At 32.8% G+C, this 16,126-nt stretch overlaps 1 protein-coding gene across 4 annotated transcripts in view; it reads right to left on the bottom strand.

Annotated features, from left to right (window-relative positions):
• Positions 1-2,500: 2,500 nt before the first annotated feature.
• LOC108675611 (protein PALS2) overlaps positions 2,501-16,126 on the bottom strand; it is a 35,461-nt gene continuing 21,835 nt past the window's right edge. For 3 of the 4 annotated variants that reach the window (XM_018163634.2, XM_018163636.2, XM_018163637.2), the window contains 9 exons: positions 14,743-14,974; positions 14,108-14,254; positions 11,913-12,029; positions 10,754-10,915; positions 8,576-8,786; positions 7,928-8,130; positions 6,593-6,727; positions 5,492-5,566; positions 2,501-4,680 (listed from right to left, as the gene is read on the bottom strand). In XM_018163634.2, the coding sequence (XP_018019123.1) occupies positions 4,504-4,680; positions 5,492-5,566; positions 6,593-6,727; positions 7,928-8,130; positions 8,576-8,786; positions 10,754-10,915; positions 11,913-12,029; positions 14,108-14,254; positions 14,743-14,974 (1,459 nt within the window). In that variant the 3' untranslated portion in view covers positions 2,501-4,503. The remainder of the gene's footprint in view (positions 4,681-5,491; positions 5,567-6,592; positions 6,728-7,927; positions 8,131-8,575; positions 8,787-10,753; positions 10,916-11,912; positions 12,030-14,107; positions 14,255-14,742; positions 14,975-16,126) is intronic. The other variant, XM_018163635.2, reaches the window with a different exon arrangement.

The raw sequence follows: 16,126 nt of genomic DNA, 5'->3' as shown, positions 1-16,126 counted from the left end.
CAATAATCTGTTTTTGTTCACTTAATAAAATTAATACACTGGAAAATCGTGTCCGAACTGAAAACCGCACATAATAAAACGAGAACACATCAAAACTCAATTTAGGTAATACTAAAATCGCTAATAAATAGTGTACATCGACAAAAAATAATTCGAACAGCAAATTTTTTTTCTTATTATGTCATACAGCACTATAAATGCACTTATTAAATATATAACTATATTTTTGATTATCAACATGCGCCTGCATGGTTGGCAAGACGATTCCAATAGGCACATGCGATTCGGGCAAACGAGATTAAAGCAATTTTGTCGAGGAAAAGTGGGTTCAATTTTATCGAGGAAATGTTAATTCAATTGTTTTTTCTACAAAACTAGAAAAAATTAACTTTATCGATCGTTTTTTCCTAGACTACGATATTGCATGCCAGATTAACTTAATAAATCCTGTTTTAACGACGTTTCGCGTCAAATTGAAGAATGTTTTCTTTGGTATTTAAACTCGCTCAAATAACGTGGGATTTTCAAATCAGTGAGAGTGAAATAATTTTCCCTTTAAATTCTCTAGCAGTTATTGGTGAAACATATTTTAATATATCTAACCTGCAGGCAAGCGTCGCGATAAGACTTTACTTCGATATAAATAATGTATTGTTTTTAGTGTCTGTAAATCAATTATTTCAGAACTAACCGTAAAGACACCAGGTTCAAAACAGTCTCCTTTTTAGCTAGTGAAAGTCAATATATTTATGAATTTTCAATCCTGGAAACTTTAAGATAAAGGATAATAAAACTAAATCGTTCATTGCTTTGTAAAACTTTGTAGTGAAACTTACAAGTTGTAAACAACTTTATTGAGGTCGCACAGTCTTGGTGATGACATGAGGAATTGATGTTCTAAAGTTATGTTATTTTCGAGAAGAATTATCTCGGAAAATAAATTCATATTTTTCCACAGTTGATGACTCCACAACTAATAAAATAAAGTTAAATTCGACCCACTATGTTTTCGAACAACAGCTTCGGTCGAAAAAAAAACTGAACATCATACATTGTATTTTTATATCAAAATATTATTAGGCTAAATTACCATTGCACCTTCAACACATAATAAATTAAATGACTTTATTCATGTTGAGAATAAAGGAATCGATTTCTAAATTATATTCAAGGTTAATGCAGCAAAGAATTAAAAAAAGGTTTGCAGTTAGAACTCTGAAATTAGAAATTAGTTTATGTGAACTGAAACAAATTAGAACTCTGAACTCTGAAACAAATTTACGCTATACAGAAACTCTGATATTTACGAACTCTGAAAAAAATTTACGTTATACGGCAGGAATTATAGGTGGAATTAAGATGAATATTCGTTGTATTTAAATCTGTTATGTGGTTGAATATTATGTTTGACGTTCAAATTCCGGCAGTGAACCCAAACTACGATTACACGAAGGCCACTATAACCCGTATGCATGTAGAAGAATTATTGGGTAATATTGTTCAAATTGTAACTAACTTCACTGTTAGAAAAAACGGTGAAAAAACGGTCCCACCGGCATCCTAGTGTCCTGTCGCCCCCTGAAAATAAACTGTTTTGCCGTTTTTATCAGATGTCTTACGGATTTCTGGTGTTAAATTGGAATAAAAACGGCTACACGGTGTTTCTTTTCACGTGCCGACCGGCCATTGAAACGCCGGTAATACCGTTAACGGTCATTTTTCTAACAGTGTTTCTGCTGGTTATACGCCCTTATAGCAGGACAAACTGGGTCAGGATGATCCAATCAAGGGTGAAAAGTGCAATATTATTTGGGCAGAGTTCCACTCATTTCTTTGAGTGTACGTACGTATTCAGGAGCTCATACGTTTTATCAATATTTACTGTGCTGGGGCCTTACTTTCAAAACTCGCTTAGTGAACGTAAGTACTTACGCTCTATTTTCTTGTCTGTGATTGGTGGATTTTGCTTGAAAGGCCGTCAATGATTGGCGGATGAACTTACTATATCTTAACTTTTTTTAAAGTATAGGCCATGGTCTGTGAAGGTGTGATATTTTTGTACAGAATCGTAACATGTAGGAATAAATTTCGCTTGTTATACTTTATTATGTTAATATGAGGCGTCATTCTCTTATACACATTCTTTCGTTGCGCACAGGCTGCTAGAACTCTCAACAATCATTAAAACAGTATAAAATTTTTTTAACGCTCCACACATATTTTATTCAAATTTTTTCTTGACGAAGAAACAAAATTTAATTAAAACAATTTTAATACTGCCTTTTATCACGCATTTTTCTAATCTTGTTTGCATTTTTTCACATTCGTTCATGACAATGCAAATGAACTGAGCACGAATATTGCAATTTCGTGAATTGCATTACTAATTGAATATTATTAGCATGAATATCACTTAAAATGACTTTTTTGTTCATTGCTCATTGTAAGCTTTATGACACAGATTTTAAACTATAGGGATGATAAGGGTTAAACATAATAATAATGATAATTATAGTATGCATTGTTCCAAGTAGCACATGAAATTAATTATGTGAGCTAATAACTTTTAACCAAGTGCATGTAAATGTAAGTTGGTTTTTTACATAATTGTGACTAATTTAAGTAAAAGATAATTAAAGTATTCATTTATCGAAAAATGTTAAGTCATCGAAGGTAATTTTTTTGCCGATAATTTTGAGTTTATATTGCACACTATCAACAGTTTTTATCAGTATTATATTGATTACATAATATAGAAAACTGAACGACATCAGATGAAATCTAAAATTGAGAAGAATATTTATGTAATAAATATACAGCAGACAACAAATAGATTAGGTACGTCTTAATTAGCAAGATTTTCTTCATTAGAATTTTTATTTTTAACACAAATTGAATCAGAAAAATTATTAAATGAAAGAAGAATTGATGTGCATGCGAACTGTCAGATAACATTTCAACGGGCTCTATCGAACTTGAACAATGCATTAAAAGAAGTGTAGTCAAAAGTAAAAAATATTTTAAATGTCTGAAGTGATGCATGAAATTTTCTTTTAGAGGCTTCCATGAAGTTCCAAAGAAAGTATATTGTATATGAAAGTATATTGTATATGAAGTTTCATGAAACAAGCTTTTTTGAGAAAGAATTAGTTTTTTCTTTAAAATGTAGTGAAGTTTCACAGGCAAGATGAATTTGAGCGTTGCAATAAATGTTACAAGGGACAGTTCACAATAATTTTATAATGGCGACTTGATTGCCAAAACAATACATGATGTCCGTCATTGACATGTTAACCGAATCTCGAATCATGCTGAAATCGTTAAGAGATCCATTTAAGATGGAAGGAAGCATAGTGAGGGTTAAGAAATTTAGAGTTACTTTGAAATAAAACTGGTTCTCAAATTGGTAAGTGTTGGATTGAGACGTAACACTGTTTATATTACTCCAATGTCATCCGCAGAGATAGAAATCATGGCATCAAGCATGGTCAGTTGAATGAAAAAAAAAATTATTTTCGGATTGAAAATTAAAATGTATGACTCGCTGGTCTTCTCATTCGAAAATTATTAATGAATAGACGATGGCCTTGCGCGGAAAATAAGATAATAGCGGTAATGTATCGGCATAAATCATATGCCACAGGCAAACATGAAGTTTTCTGTTTCCTGTGTTGTAAATAATCATTAATAATCAAGAACGTTCATAATGGCCCCAGTCGAAAATGGAAATATCAGTTATAAAATTCCACATTCAAGGGCGATCTATGACTTAATTAACATGTTTTCATTATATTTCGATTTATGGTAAAACTTTTATCATTCAACGATTAGCAATCGTCAAAAACTTACCTTGTGAATCATTTACCAATGTGGTGAAATACCAACAACATCAGTAATTCATTAAAATAACTTGTGTAGAGGCAGTAGTGGCAATACTTGCCCTCTTAAATATGACAAAAATATTGTTACTGATTCTCAGTAATCAAAGTGAACTTACCTGAATAATTCCACGCTTAATAAATTCGTACATCTGAGTACATCTGCCTTGCTGATTCTATTGTCACGTTGAACCATTATTCCGAATTCAACCTACTTCGCATATTGCAAAATTATCAGTTACAATTAATTGTTTTGAATTTTATACCAGGAATGAAAATCCACCGATCGACCTACATAAAATATCAAAGGCAATAGGATATTGTTTGCAAAAAGTGTCGTTGGAAATGTCAACGGAATTGCATCAGCGACCTCCAAATCAAACCAAATTAAGCCAATATGAATACACAGAAAATTCAAAAGATCGAAAGACCAAAATCATCATACATATCATCTTAAAGATACCATTCATCAGATCTTGAAGGATCCATTAATCAGATCTTGGAGAACCCATTCATCAACAGTATATCATCCACACTATCAGAAGTCTGTCAAATTATCATCAAAATACCGAAGATGTCTATAATCAAACCATTGATAGACATTCAACAGACAACGAAACGGTCTTCAGTAGACCCAGGTAACTGGCACCCATTGTGGTTCTGTTGCAAGTCTGTTGAGAGCATCCATGATAAGGTCGAAGGTATCGTTAAGATCGTTGTTGATGATCGTGATGTCGAAATACTTATCGTAGTTGCGTTCCAGACGAGCACTCTCGTCGATAGTTCTTTTAAAATCATCCTCCTGAAATACAATATCATTACCATTAGATAGCAACTAGCTTTATATTTTCTCTCTGAAGTCTTAGTTCAATTTATTTATTTGATCAAAATAAATAAAATTTCGACTTGAAAAAATATTTCCTTATAATTAAAGAGCAATTAACTAAATATTTATTCGTCTTTAGTTTTCGTTAAAATTATAACTACATTGAATTCTTCTATCCTTCGTGTTAGTACGGAATGATAAAAATATGTAGCAGGGACATTCTCATTTGTTAATATTATTGACCATTAGGATGCATACATCGTTTTTAAGGGGTTAATTTCCACCTATTTGGAATCTTTTACTCTATGTCAAATAGTATTTTAGTAACACTATATTATATGTATATTTTAAAATGACTAATATTATCAGGGTCATGTCTCAATCTATTTTCCGCGTGAGTAATTAGCTTTTTAAAAGAAACTTGGGATTTTGTGAACTAGTGATGACGATAATTAGAATAAATATTCGCAAATAAAGTTAAGTACTTATTTACAAATGATTAAGAAACACTAAATTTTATAATCCACAGGTTTTAATAATGTAAGGACTATTATATTCAGAACTTCAATTCTCTAACAACAATATTTTGATAGTATAGAAGCGGGTAATTTATATGACAATAGCAAGACACTCATAAGTAGGAATGCTTAACCCAAAATCATAAGGGATGATTATCAAAAATTGTTACAGCCTTCTTACAATTCAATTATCAAAATAAAAACTTGATTAGTTACACCTGACAGAGAAAAATTAAATTAATAATCATGAATGTGGTGATTATTCTAACCTCATAGAGAGAGGCAAGCGACTCGAGGGTGCGAGCTCTCCGGGAGCTGTAACGGCTGGAGCTTTGCCGATCAAACTGCAAGTAAGAAGCAAAGTCTCAAAATAATCATAAAACATCGTTTAGATTAGAATTTGTACTTAATTTTACCAACATGTTAACTACAATAATCTCTGTTCCAAATCATTCTTACTCAAAATTGAACTTTTCCTTGGAATTAGCATGGGAACATTGTACCAGACAATAATTTGGGTATTCTATCGTGGTAAAGTAAAACGTCCGTTTTGCAATTTGGTCCAGTCTTAAATCAATATATATTTACGCTGCAGGTTTGGGGCAATTTATTTACGTATTGAAATCTTCCAGGTATCTAAAAAATGAAGACAAAGGTGGAATGAACACAAGATAAGTAAGTCAGACGTGTGAGTCCAGCTTTCCATGTAGGCTGCAGTTGCTAGGGCTCTTGAAAGATGATAAGGGCTGTTGGCTGGTGCCAAAGGCTTTTGACGTTAAGAATTCTTTATAATAATTCAGTATAGAAGTGCCACCTTTGATTAGGCCATGCTGGACTGTGGTCAAATTTCAATTATCTGTCAAACTTGCTTATTACGATCGGAATTCTGACAACTTGTTGCGGGTTTTCTAGCCCTCCCCCTCTAGTCAAGTTGTTCTAATTTTTGAGATATTAACACTTGGCCACTCCTACTCTTAGCAGACGCTACAATCCGGCAAATTACGTTGAAAAAACGTTGGTAACTAGTTAATTTATTAGAAACTACGTTGAATCAACCTTATTTCAACGTGAATTTCATAGTGAGTAGGGGTTCCTGGCTGATATTACACACATTAATTAGTCGAAACAACGTTTAATCAACGTTATTTCAGCGTAAATTGCATGGTGAGTGTGGGTTCCTGGCTGATATTACGCACATTATTTAGTCGAAACAACGTTGAATCAACCTTATTTCAACGTGAATTTCATGGTGAGTAGGGGTTCCTAGCTGATATTACGCACATTATTTAGTTGAAACAACGTTGAATCAACCTTATTTCAACGTGAATTTTATGGTGAGTAGTGGTTTCTGGCAGATACTGAACACCCACCGTCATGCTCTTGGCTGAGGAACCGTAGAAGCCTTTCTTCTCGGCGTACATGTGCTTGATTTGGTCCATGCCGGGGGCCGCTAGGAATATAATGTACGGCAGCAGCTCGCTGGAGTTGTGGAGGAACTTCAGACTCTGATGAAGTAGAATAAATTTTTTTATCTTCACTTTCAAATTGTAAGTAAAAATATTTGTAAAAATGGATATGTATGATGAAAGTCAATAATGTTTTTTAATTCTCGCTTTTTAAAATGGACGAATAAAAATTATTACTAATATGAATGAAATAATAATATGAAAAAATGGTAATGGAAGAATAATTGTAAAGGTATTGAATGCTACCTTTACTGTAAATTTCATACATTTTTATATTAAGACATTATGGAATTCAACCAACCGTAGAAATGAACTTTTTTAAGAAGATGGCACTGCTCCTACAATTCAAACCAAGTAAATAATCGGAAAAAGTCTTTTACTACTCTTTTTGGTGATTAAAACCATTTTGGGAATGAAAAGATCATTAACAAACATTAGAGACGTCGCACGGCTAGGCGGAAGGCTAGGCATGATGGTTAATAATTAAATTTAGGAACCATGCTCAATTACTCGAAACTTAGTATGGATATCCGCTTAAATAGGATACAAGTTACAGCTTGTGTATCCCATAAAGAGCCTCAAAATTTAGCAACGATTATCATAATTTCAGTTCACTTCCTCCTTGCCCTCAGACAATATAAGTATCACTTGTACCTGAGATAACGTTGACAACTCAAGGACGGAATTTGCAAAATAAATACCTAATAATGAATGGCTGTTGTAAACAAGTTCTAGAATCAAATTTACAAAACTTATTTCACGAGTTATTTAATGTGTTTTAGATAATGAAAATTCGCCTAGCATTAAAATAGAAGGAATTCAACACAAATGAAAAATATACAAACTAACTTTGGGAATACTGATCTAATTATGATTTTAGACTTATCAGTGAAAATAATCGACTGCGTAATTGAATATTCTCATCTGCATGAACTATCTAAAAGAACATATCGGATTTAGTAGTGAAATAATCGACTGCGTAACTAAGCATCATCTGTATAAACTATCTAAAGGAACATATCGGATTCTCCAGTGAAAAGAATCGACTGTGTAACTTAACATGAGCAGTATAAAGTATAAACTATCTAAAGGGATATTTCGGATTTTGCAGCGAAAATAATCGACTGTTCAACTAAACATTATCATAAGCCATTACATTTCACATTTCAGTAAATAATACCTATTACATTTATATTTCATAGGCTATTACATTTACATTTCAAGGGATAATGCACTCACATCAGCAGCGCAGTCGAGCACGCACATCTTGCCAGAGCGGATGACAGCCAAGACGCTGTCGATCTTGGTGCCGTACAAGTGACCGTTCAGCTCGCCGTACTCCAGGTAGCGGCCGTTCCTGATGTCGGCTTCCATGGCATCACGGCTGGTGAAGTGATAGGCTTTGCCATCCTCCTCCATTTCACGTATTGGTCGAGATGTGTCTAGAAAATGAATTTATTAATATAACAACATTGAATTCTTCTATCTTTCGTGTTACTACGAAATGATAAAAATATGTATCAGTGACATTCTCATTTGTTATTCTTATCGACCATTAGGATACATACATCGTTCTTGTAGAGAAAAAAATAAAATTTTGTTTTGTCATTACGTAAAATACACTGGGTTGAGCGAAGTATTAAGAGAGAATTAGTAAGATGTGAGTGAATTCGGAACGTGCAAAGCAATAAATTCGATCGGGCACAAGGTGAAAAATATTTATTGGGCAAGAAATGGAAGCCCGACGAAAATAAATTTATCAAGATCTATCTGCGGATTTACAGTTCGAAGTTAAAATCAAATTTTTTGTCTTCCATTCCTCAAAAATGTGACTCTGAATTAGTTATTGTACATTGACGAAATATCGCACTAATTCAAAGCCCTCACGTGGAAGAACAATTCCAAATTTGGACGGATCTGAGTTGACTATACGGTTTTTGATAGTTCTTCTGCCGACGCCATGACAGCCGACGAGCACCAAAGTCTTGCGCATGAAAGGTGGCATCCTTGCTACCTCTTCGTACATGATGAGTTCTGCCTTGTCGTACGAACTAGACGCCTTCGAGGAGAACATCAACTTCTTCTTGCGCTTTGAGATCTGTAAAAAGTTTGGAGTAACCTTAAAAAATGGATCATAGTGAACGGACAAATCACTTTTTCAAGGGTTAAGTTGAAATCGTTCGTATTTTGTCGTACGAACTAGACGCCTTCGATGAGAACATCAACTTCTTTTTGCGCTTTGAGATCTGTAAAAAGTTTAGAGTAACCTTAAAAAATAGATCACAACGATCGGATGGATCACTTTTTCAAAGGTTAAGATGAAATCTTTTATATTTTGTCACACGAAATGGAAACTTCCGATGGGAATAACAACTTCTTTTTGCACATCGAAATTTGCGAAAAATATTAAGTAACCTTTAAACAGTACAGCACAAAGATGGAAATATTTATTCAAAGGTCGGAATTCAACCTTTTACACTTAGATGTTCAAGATCTTTGAGAAACACTTTTTATCTAATGTACCTTGACATAATGAGAATTTGGAACATTGAGATATTTATGATCTATTTCATTATATTCATACAGCGCTTAAAACCTTCGGTCATCCATAAAAAATTGGTCAATAAAATACACAAGTGATTTCTCACAATTCGATGAACCCATGATTTTGTAATACCATAAACAGTCAACGTGATTTTTTGAACATGAGATATGTTGAAATATATTAGATATGTTGAAAAGCATTTTGAACAAAAAATATTAGATTAAAATAAAAAATCCTAACCTAAATAAATTACTTATATAGGTGTTTCGAGACTTTGAGAATGGGTGAAATCTTACAATTATTCTGAAAAATTTACTAATCATAAGTCTGCGCTCTAAGAGATGCGTAAGCCTAAAAAAACACTGCATCTAATTGAATTCAAGGAATATGTATGATATTAATTCACTAATCCCATCATTACTCATCCCTAACAATCCTGGATAAAATATTTGTAGTGGAAGTCATCACTTAAGAGAGGCAGGTCACGACTCTTCGCTATGGTATTACCGAAATTCAAATAAAAATTTACAAATGAGCATTTGCAGATAATTCCAAAATTTAAGTTATTTCAAAAGCATTCCTGCAATAAATTGTACCTGCTACCCAAACTTCACAGTTTTTTTACTGTATGTAGATCGTATAGTATCATTGCCCAACATAATGTTATGCCAAGCATTCTAAGCTTGTAGAGTTCATAACCCGTATACTTACTTTCATTCCAACCCTCGCACCCTAACGTTTGAATTATTTTCATCAATCTTACCTTAGTGCAGCAGAAACCAATCATTTAATATCAATCTTATCCACACGCCGCAGATTTATATTATTTGTCACCAATCTTACCCTGGCGCCATAGATGCCAATTATTAGCTGTCAGTCATACCCTGGCGCCATAGATGCCAATTATTAGCTGTCAGTCATACCCTGGCGCCATAGATGCCAATTATTTGCTGTCAGTCATACCCTGGCGCCATAGATGCCAATTATTTGCTGTCAGTCATACCCTGGCGCCACATATGCCAATTTTTTACTGTAAATATTATCATCGAGCCTTAGATGCTAATTATTTACTGCCAATCTTACCCTGGCGCCGCAGATGTCAATTATTTACAGTCAGGCTTACCCCCGCGCCAGATGCCAATTATTTACTGTCAATCTTACAAGGCGCTACAGATGCCAATTATTCACAGTTAATCTTACCCTAGCACCATAGATGCCAATTTTTCACTGTAAATATTATCATAGAGCCTTAGATGCCAATTATTTACAGTCAGGCTTACCCTGGCGCCATAGATGCCATTTATTTACTGTCAATCTTACCTTGGCGCCACAGATGCCAATTATTTACTGGCAATCTTACCCTGGCGCCATAGATGCCATTTATTTAACGTCAATCTTACCCTGGCGCTACAGATGCCATTTATTTACTGTAAATATTATCATAGCGCCGCAGATGCCAATTATTTACTGTAAATATTATCATAGCGCCGCAGATGCCAATTATTCACAGACAATCTTACCCTAGCGCCGCAGATGCCAATTTTATGTACAAAGTCATATTCGTGCGGCACGAAGGCCTTCCTGCGTTCTTCCAGCTCCTGTGAAGGGATGAGACCAACTTTTCGATCCTCGGACCCCACAACCTGCGCCTGCCACCAACTCAGGTCACTCTGGTCCACAACCTGCAGTAAATTTTTATTTTTATTCTAGTAATTACTTTTAACGATAATTTTTTTAATTAACATTTTTAACATTAATTTTTTATATTGGGAGGATATAATAGATCCCATGTAGCCTGCCACCAACTCATATCACTCTGATCCAGAAGCTGTATAAAATGTTAACTTTTAAAGTGTTAATTCCTGGCCTTTATCAAATTATTTTTTAATATTGAGAGGATAAAATATGTGCAGCCTGCTGCCAAGTCATGTCACTATGATCCACCACATGTTTAAACTGTTAACTTTTAAAGAATTAATTATCAAATTATTATTTAATATTGAGAGGATAAAATATGTGCAGCCTGCTGCCAAGTCATGTCACTCTGATCCACCACATGTTTAAACTGTTAACTTTTAAAGAATTAATTATCAAATTATTATTTAATATTGAGAGGATAAAATATGTGTAGCCTGCTACCAACTCATATGTCACTCTGGTCTACACTGTGTCCTAAATGTGGCAATTTAGTGATTTATATTTTAATTTCTTTGAACAGTTTAAGTACAGTATGGCCCCCAAACCCTGTAGCCAGAAGCACATAGTGTGTGAAATTCAATCCATCAAAATTTCAGATATCAGATCAGGTTATTACGACGACACGTTAGATTATGTAAAATAAATTCAATACGATTCTCTATATTTTCAGTAGTTAGCTGTGATAAATTGCGCTGTTGAACATCCTTCGATTTAGCTTAAATAAAATTGGCGTATCTCTAAACTTGGACAAATATCGTAACAGGCACTGGCATCAGAATTTTCGTCCGCTACGTGATAAACCATAACATATTTCATACAAGAATCCATTCATTGCGCATCTTCTTTACTTTGGAATTTGAGTTCCTACCAAATTCCTTAATAAAATAATAATACTTCCAGAAATATAATTATAATAATATTACTAATACAAATAATAATACTTAATACTTCCAGTCCCCTGGGATTCTTTAATAAAACTACCTGAAGGATATCTCCTTTCTCAAACTTGAGTCCTATGACCTCAGGACTCTGCGATGGGCAGCAAGGAAGGAGCTTGTCGTCTTTTGGGTCGTAGGAGAAATACGCTCGCAGGTAGCACTGTAGATGTGATATAAATCTACATTATATTTTGTCATATAAATCTATATATTATTTTATAATGTAGATTTATTTTATAATGTATTTGATAAATATAATTTATTGTGATATAAACAGAATTTTATTTTATTGTTTGCAAATACGCTCGCAGGTAGCACTGCGAATGTGATATAAATCTACATTATATTTTGTCATATAAATCTACATTGTATTCTCTAATTTGGATTTATTTTATAATGTAATCGATAAATATATTTTATTGCGATCTAAACTGATTTTTATTTTATTATTTACAATTACGCTCGCAGGTAGCACTGCGGATGTGATATAAATTTACATTATATTTTGTCATATAATTCTATGTATTATTTTATAATGTAGATTTATTTTATAATGTATTTGATAAATATAATTTATTGGGGTATGAACTGAATTTTATTTAAATTGTTTGCAAATACGCTCGCAGGTAGCACTGCGAATGTGATATAAATCAACATTATATTTTGTCATGTAAATCTACAATTTATTTAATAATGCAGATTTATTTGATAATGTATTTGATAAATATATTTTATTTTGATATAAACTGAATTTTATTTTATTATTTACAAATACGCTCGCAGGTAGCACTGCGAATGTGATATAAATCTACATTATATTTTGATAAGGAAATTTTAATAGAAATGATAATGGAACATTGCAGCATGATAAAGCTAAGAGCTTGTTTGTAGATCAACCTCACTCCAATTTTTCTAAATTTTATTGAAAATCCTCATGATTACAATTACTGGGACGACGTTATGTAAATAAAGCTGACTTTGAATAATTTGTTTCAATGTATAATACTACAAAAATATATATATATAAAATTAAACTTCATCATATAATAAGCACAATAGCACACTAAATTTATTAAATAGAATTAGAGAAACATGTTTTTTGAAAGGTCGGCTGTAATTATCTATTTAGAAAAAAAAATATTTGTAAAATTTAAACAAGACTAAATAGGTATAAACCAAAAATTAATTCACAGATACATATTTGTAAATGAAAAAATATAATTATATAATATATATTATAATAAATATATTTATAATTATATAATAATATATAATTATAAATATAATTCAATATATATTTAGAAATAATATTAAGAAAACATTTTACGAGTAAATCAACGATAAGACGTTACGAAAACCGATAGAAGTTGGTAAGGGTTAGAGAGTATGAATGCGTTGTAAGAACCGAAAGACGAGATCGTTATGTCAAAAAAGTAAGGCGAGAATAATATATTTCGTAAATACAGCCTCGAGCGAAGGAATTTTAGAAAAAAGTGAAATCTTTAATTAAATTGGGGTTATATAAGCATAGTTACAAAGAAAAAGATAAAATTATACTATAGTTCCAAAATGTAGGTACAAACCTTGGCGAAGGGCAGAAATCATTGCAACCTCTACGAACAGGATGCACTCAAACTTCCATTGTTATGTTCCAACTGACTAAATTCAACTATTTTATGGTAGAAAAATGAAACTGCGGCTTTCACCTTCAACATTCACAGGAAATTATAAAAATTTAATAGACTCAACCAACGAATATTTGACTTTCAAGGTTTAATTTTGAAAGTTCTTACCCAAATTGCGCATACTCAATTGTTTAGGCTGAAAATGTGTCGCAAAAATGCAGAAAGGAAAGGGCTTGCGAAAAAGCCTGGTTTCATCGGGTAGATATTGACTGTGATAGGTAAAGTTACTCATAACTCGACGGTATTTGCTTCACTTTAACGTAGTGTATTTTGGCGGACACTCGAAAATCCAGTTAAAATTTTAGAGGAGAAAATTTTGATCAGAAATCATTTTTCGCCGTAGAGAAAATTTCAGCATAGTTGGGATGAGAATATTTACAATGAAGTGCATGTTAGTGGAGTTCTTGTATGAATTTTTTAAATTCAAAAATCAGTTAGTTAGTGGAGTGTAAATGTTGAAAAGAACCCGTGATATATTTCCAAGAAAAGGATAGAAGAACCAAATGCCCAAAGCTTGTATTTTACGCGTATCAAAAAAGAACTCAATACTCACAATGTTTCTGGCAGTTTCAGCGATGTTTGATGACTTCTGGTTTACCTGATTGGTGGCATTAACGTCTTTTGGGGCGGGAAGAACTTTTAAATTGACAGTCTCTCCACATTTGCTGATTTCTTTGTTTAAATCTTCCAAAGAGAGGATCTGCACAATATAGATAAGTTCATGCTCAGAACATAAGCAAGCCATTACGTATGAATATTCATCTGGTTTCATTCACGAGTACCAGATGGATATTCATCCGGTACTCAAAAAATACTCAGAACTCAACAAAACATATAAATATTCGCTGCTGAAAAAAAATATTATATTGCTCTATACTCAAAAAAAGAGACGTTGCAGAAGAGTTCTTAAGCTCCGTTTATATAAAAAATCATCAGAGAAGAGTGGAGACTTTTTCAGGTAAATAAATATAAGACGATTTATCGACCAATAAAATTTAATTAATATTATATAACATTTCATTTATTACTGAATAACTTCGAACTTTATTGCAAATTCCAGTAATTAAATGATATTCAGTGGCAAGAAGATACTTGCATACACAAATTTATTAGCTAAAAAAATGATATTTATTTTTATGAATAAATGCATGTGATAATTTTCATATTCCTTGAAAATTTTGAATTTACTTCAGCTCCGTTGACTTCGAGAATAGCATCCCCGACTTTTAAAAGTCCTTGTTTTTCAATGGGGCCTCCTGCGAGTATCCTGGCGATGACCACGTATCCTGACTCGTCCTCCTTCACCGTCAGGCCGAGGGGTTGGTCCTTCGGCACTCTACGTATCCCGACCATCCTGATGGTGTCCACGAGGTGGCCATTCTCCTCAGGCATGAAGACTTCGTTTATGTGGCCGACTTGACTGCGGAAATCAGGATGGACGGATTAATGAATAGTTTTTATTTGACGTGGCCAGTTTGACTGCGGAAATCAGGATGGCCGGATTAATGAATAGTTTTTTATTTGACTTATCTGACTTGACTGTGGGAACCAGGATGGACGGATTAACGAAAAGTTTTTATTTGACGTGACCAGTTTGACTGCGGAAATCAGGATGGTCTGATCAATGAATAATTTTTATTTTATGTGACCGGTTTGACTGCGATAAACAGAATGGGCGGATTAATGAAAAGTTTTTATTTGACGTGACCAGTTTGACTGCGGAAATCAGGATGGCCGCGTTAATGAATTGTTTTTTATTTGACGTATCTCACTTGACTGTGGGAATCAGTATGGCCTGATTAATGAATAGTTTTTTATTTGACTTATCTGACTTGATTGGGAATTTGCAGGATTACTAAAATAATAAACCATAATATTGACCATCTTCCAGTTATATTCTAAAAAAATCTCTTAATTAGTTTACATATAATAAGAAAGTTTGAGTATTTTTTATTTATGATTTTTTTAATACCAATTAACCGGAAATTATTTTTAGGAACATGTCATTATTTTGTGGTACGAAAATTTGCATTTGTAATATTTTTAATAATAACTGGTTCCTTTGGCTAATCAGATTTTGAAGCGTAGTACCCACGAAATAGTATTTTCACTAAATTTCAATATCCTCTTTCAAGGCAGCATCTAGATTATTGCGAGGTAAAATGAAAAATGTTAAACGCATCATTAAAATAAAAAAAGTTATCCGCAATAATAAATTGGGTTTAAATGAAACTCTCAGCCTAAATGCATTCAGCATTTAAATTTCGTCAAACAACCAGAATATTGTTATTATAATCTAGTAACTTTAATTGGAACAACTTGAAGTTAACATTGCGCGGGACTTGAGTGGAAAAAGTATCTGGTAACATCCAAATTTATAAATTAAATATTATTATTCAATAAAATAACTAATTTGATGTCATACTAAATATTGCTTTAAATAACAAAAATGATCTATTTTTAATATAGACATAGAATTTATTTATGTCGAATCTTCATTCCAGAACAAAAATCCTTAATACTGCAGAAAGTAATTTATCATCAAAGAATAAAATTTTCAATGAATAGAAAT

The sequence above is a fragment of the Hyalella azteca genome, unplaced genomic scaffold, assembly GCF_000764305.2.
Source record: "Hyalella azteca isolate HAZT.00-mixed unplaced genomic scaffold, Hazt_2.0.2 contig9910, whole genome shotgun sequence".
NCBI classification, from domain to species: domain Eukaryota; kingdom Metazoa; phylum Arthropoda; class Malacostraca; order Amphipoda; family Hyalellidae; genus Hyalella; species Hyalella azteca.
This window is presented reverse-complemented; position numbering and strand designations above follow the sequence as displayed.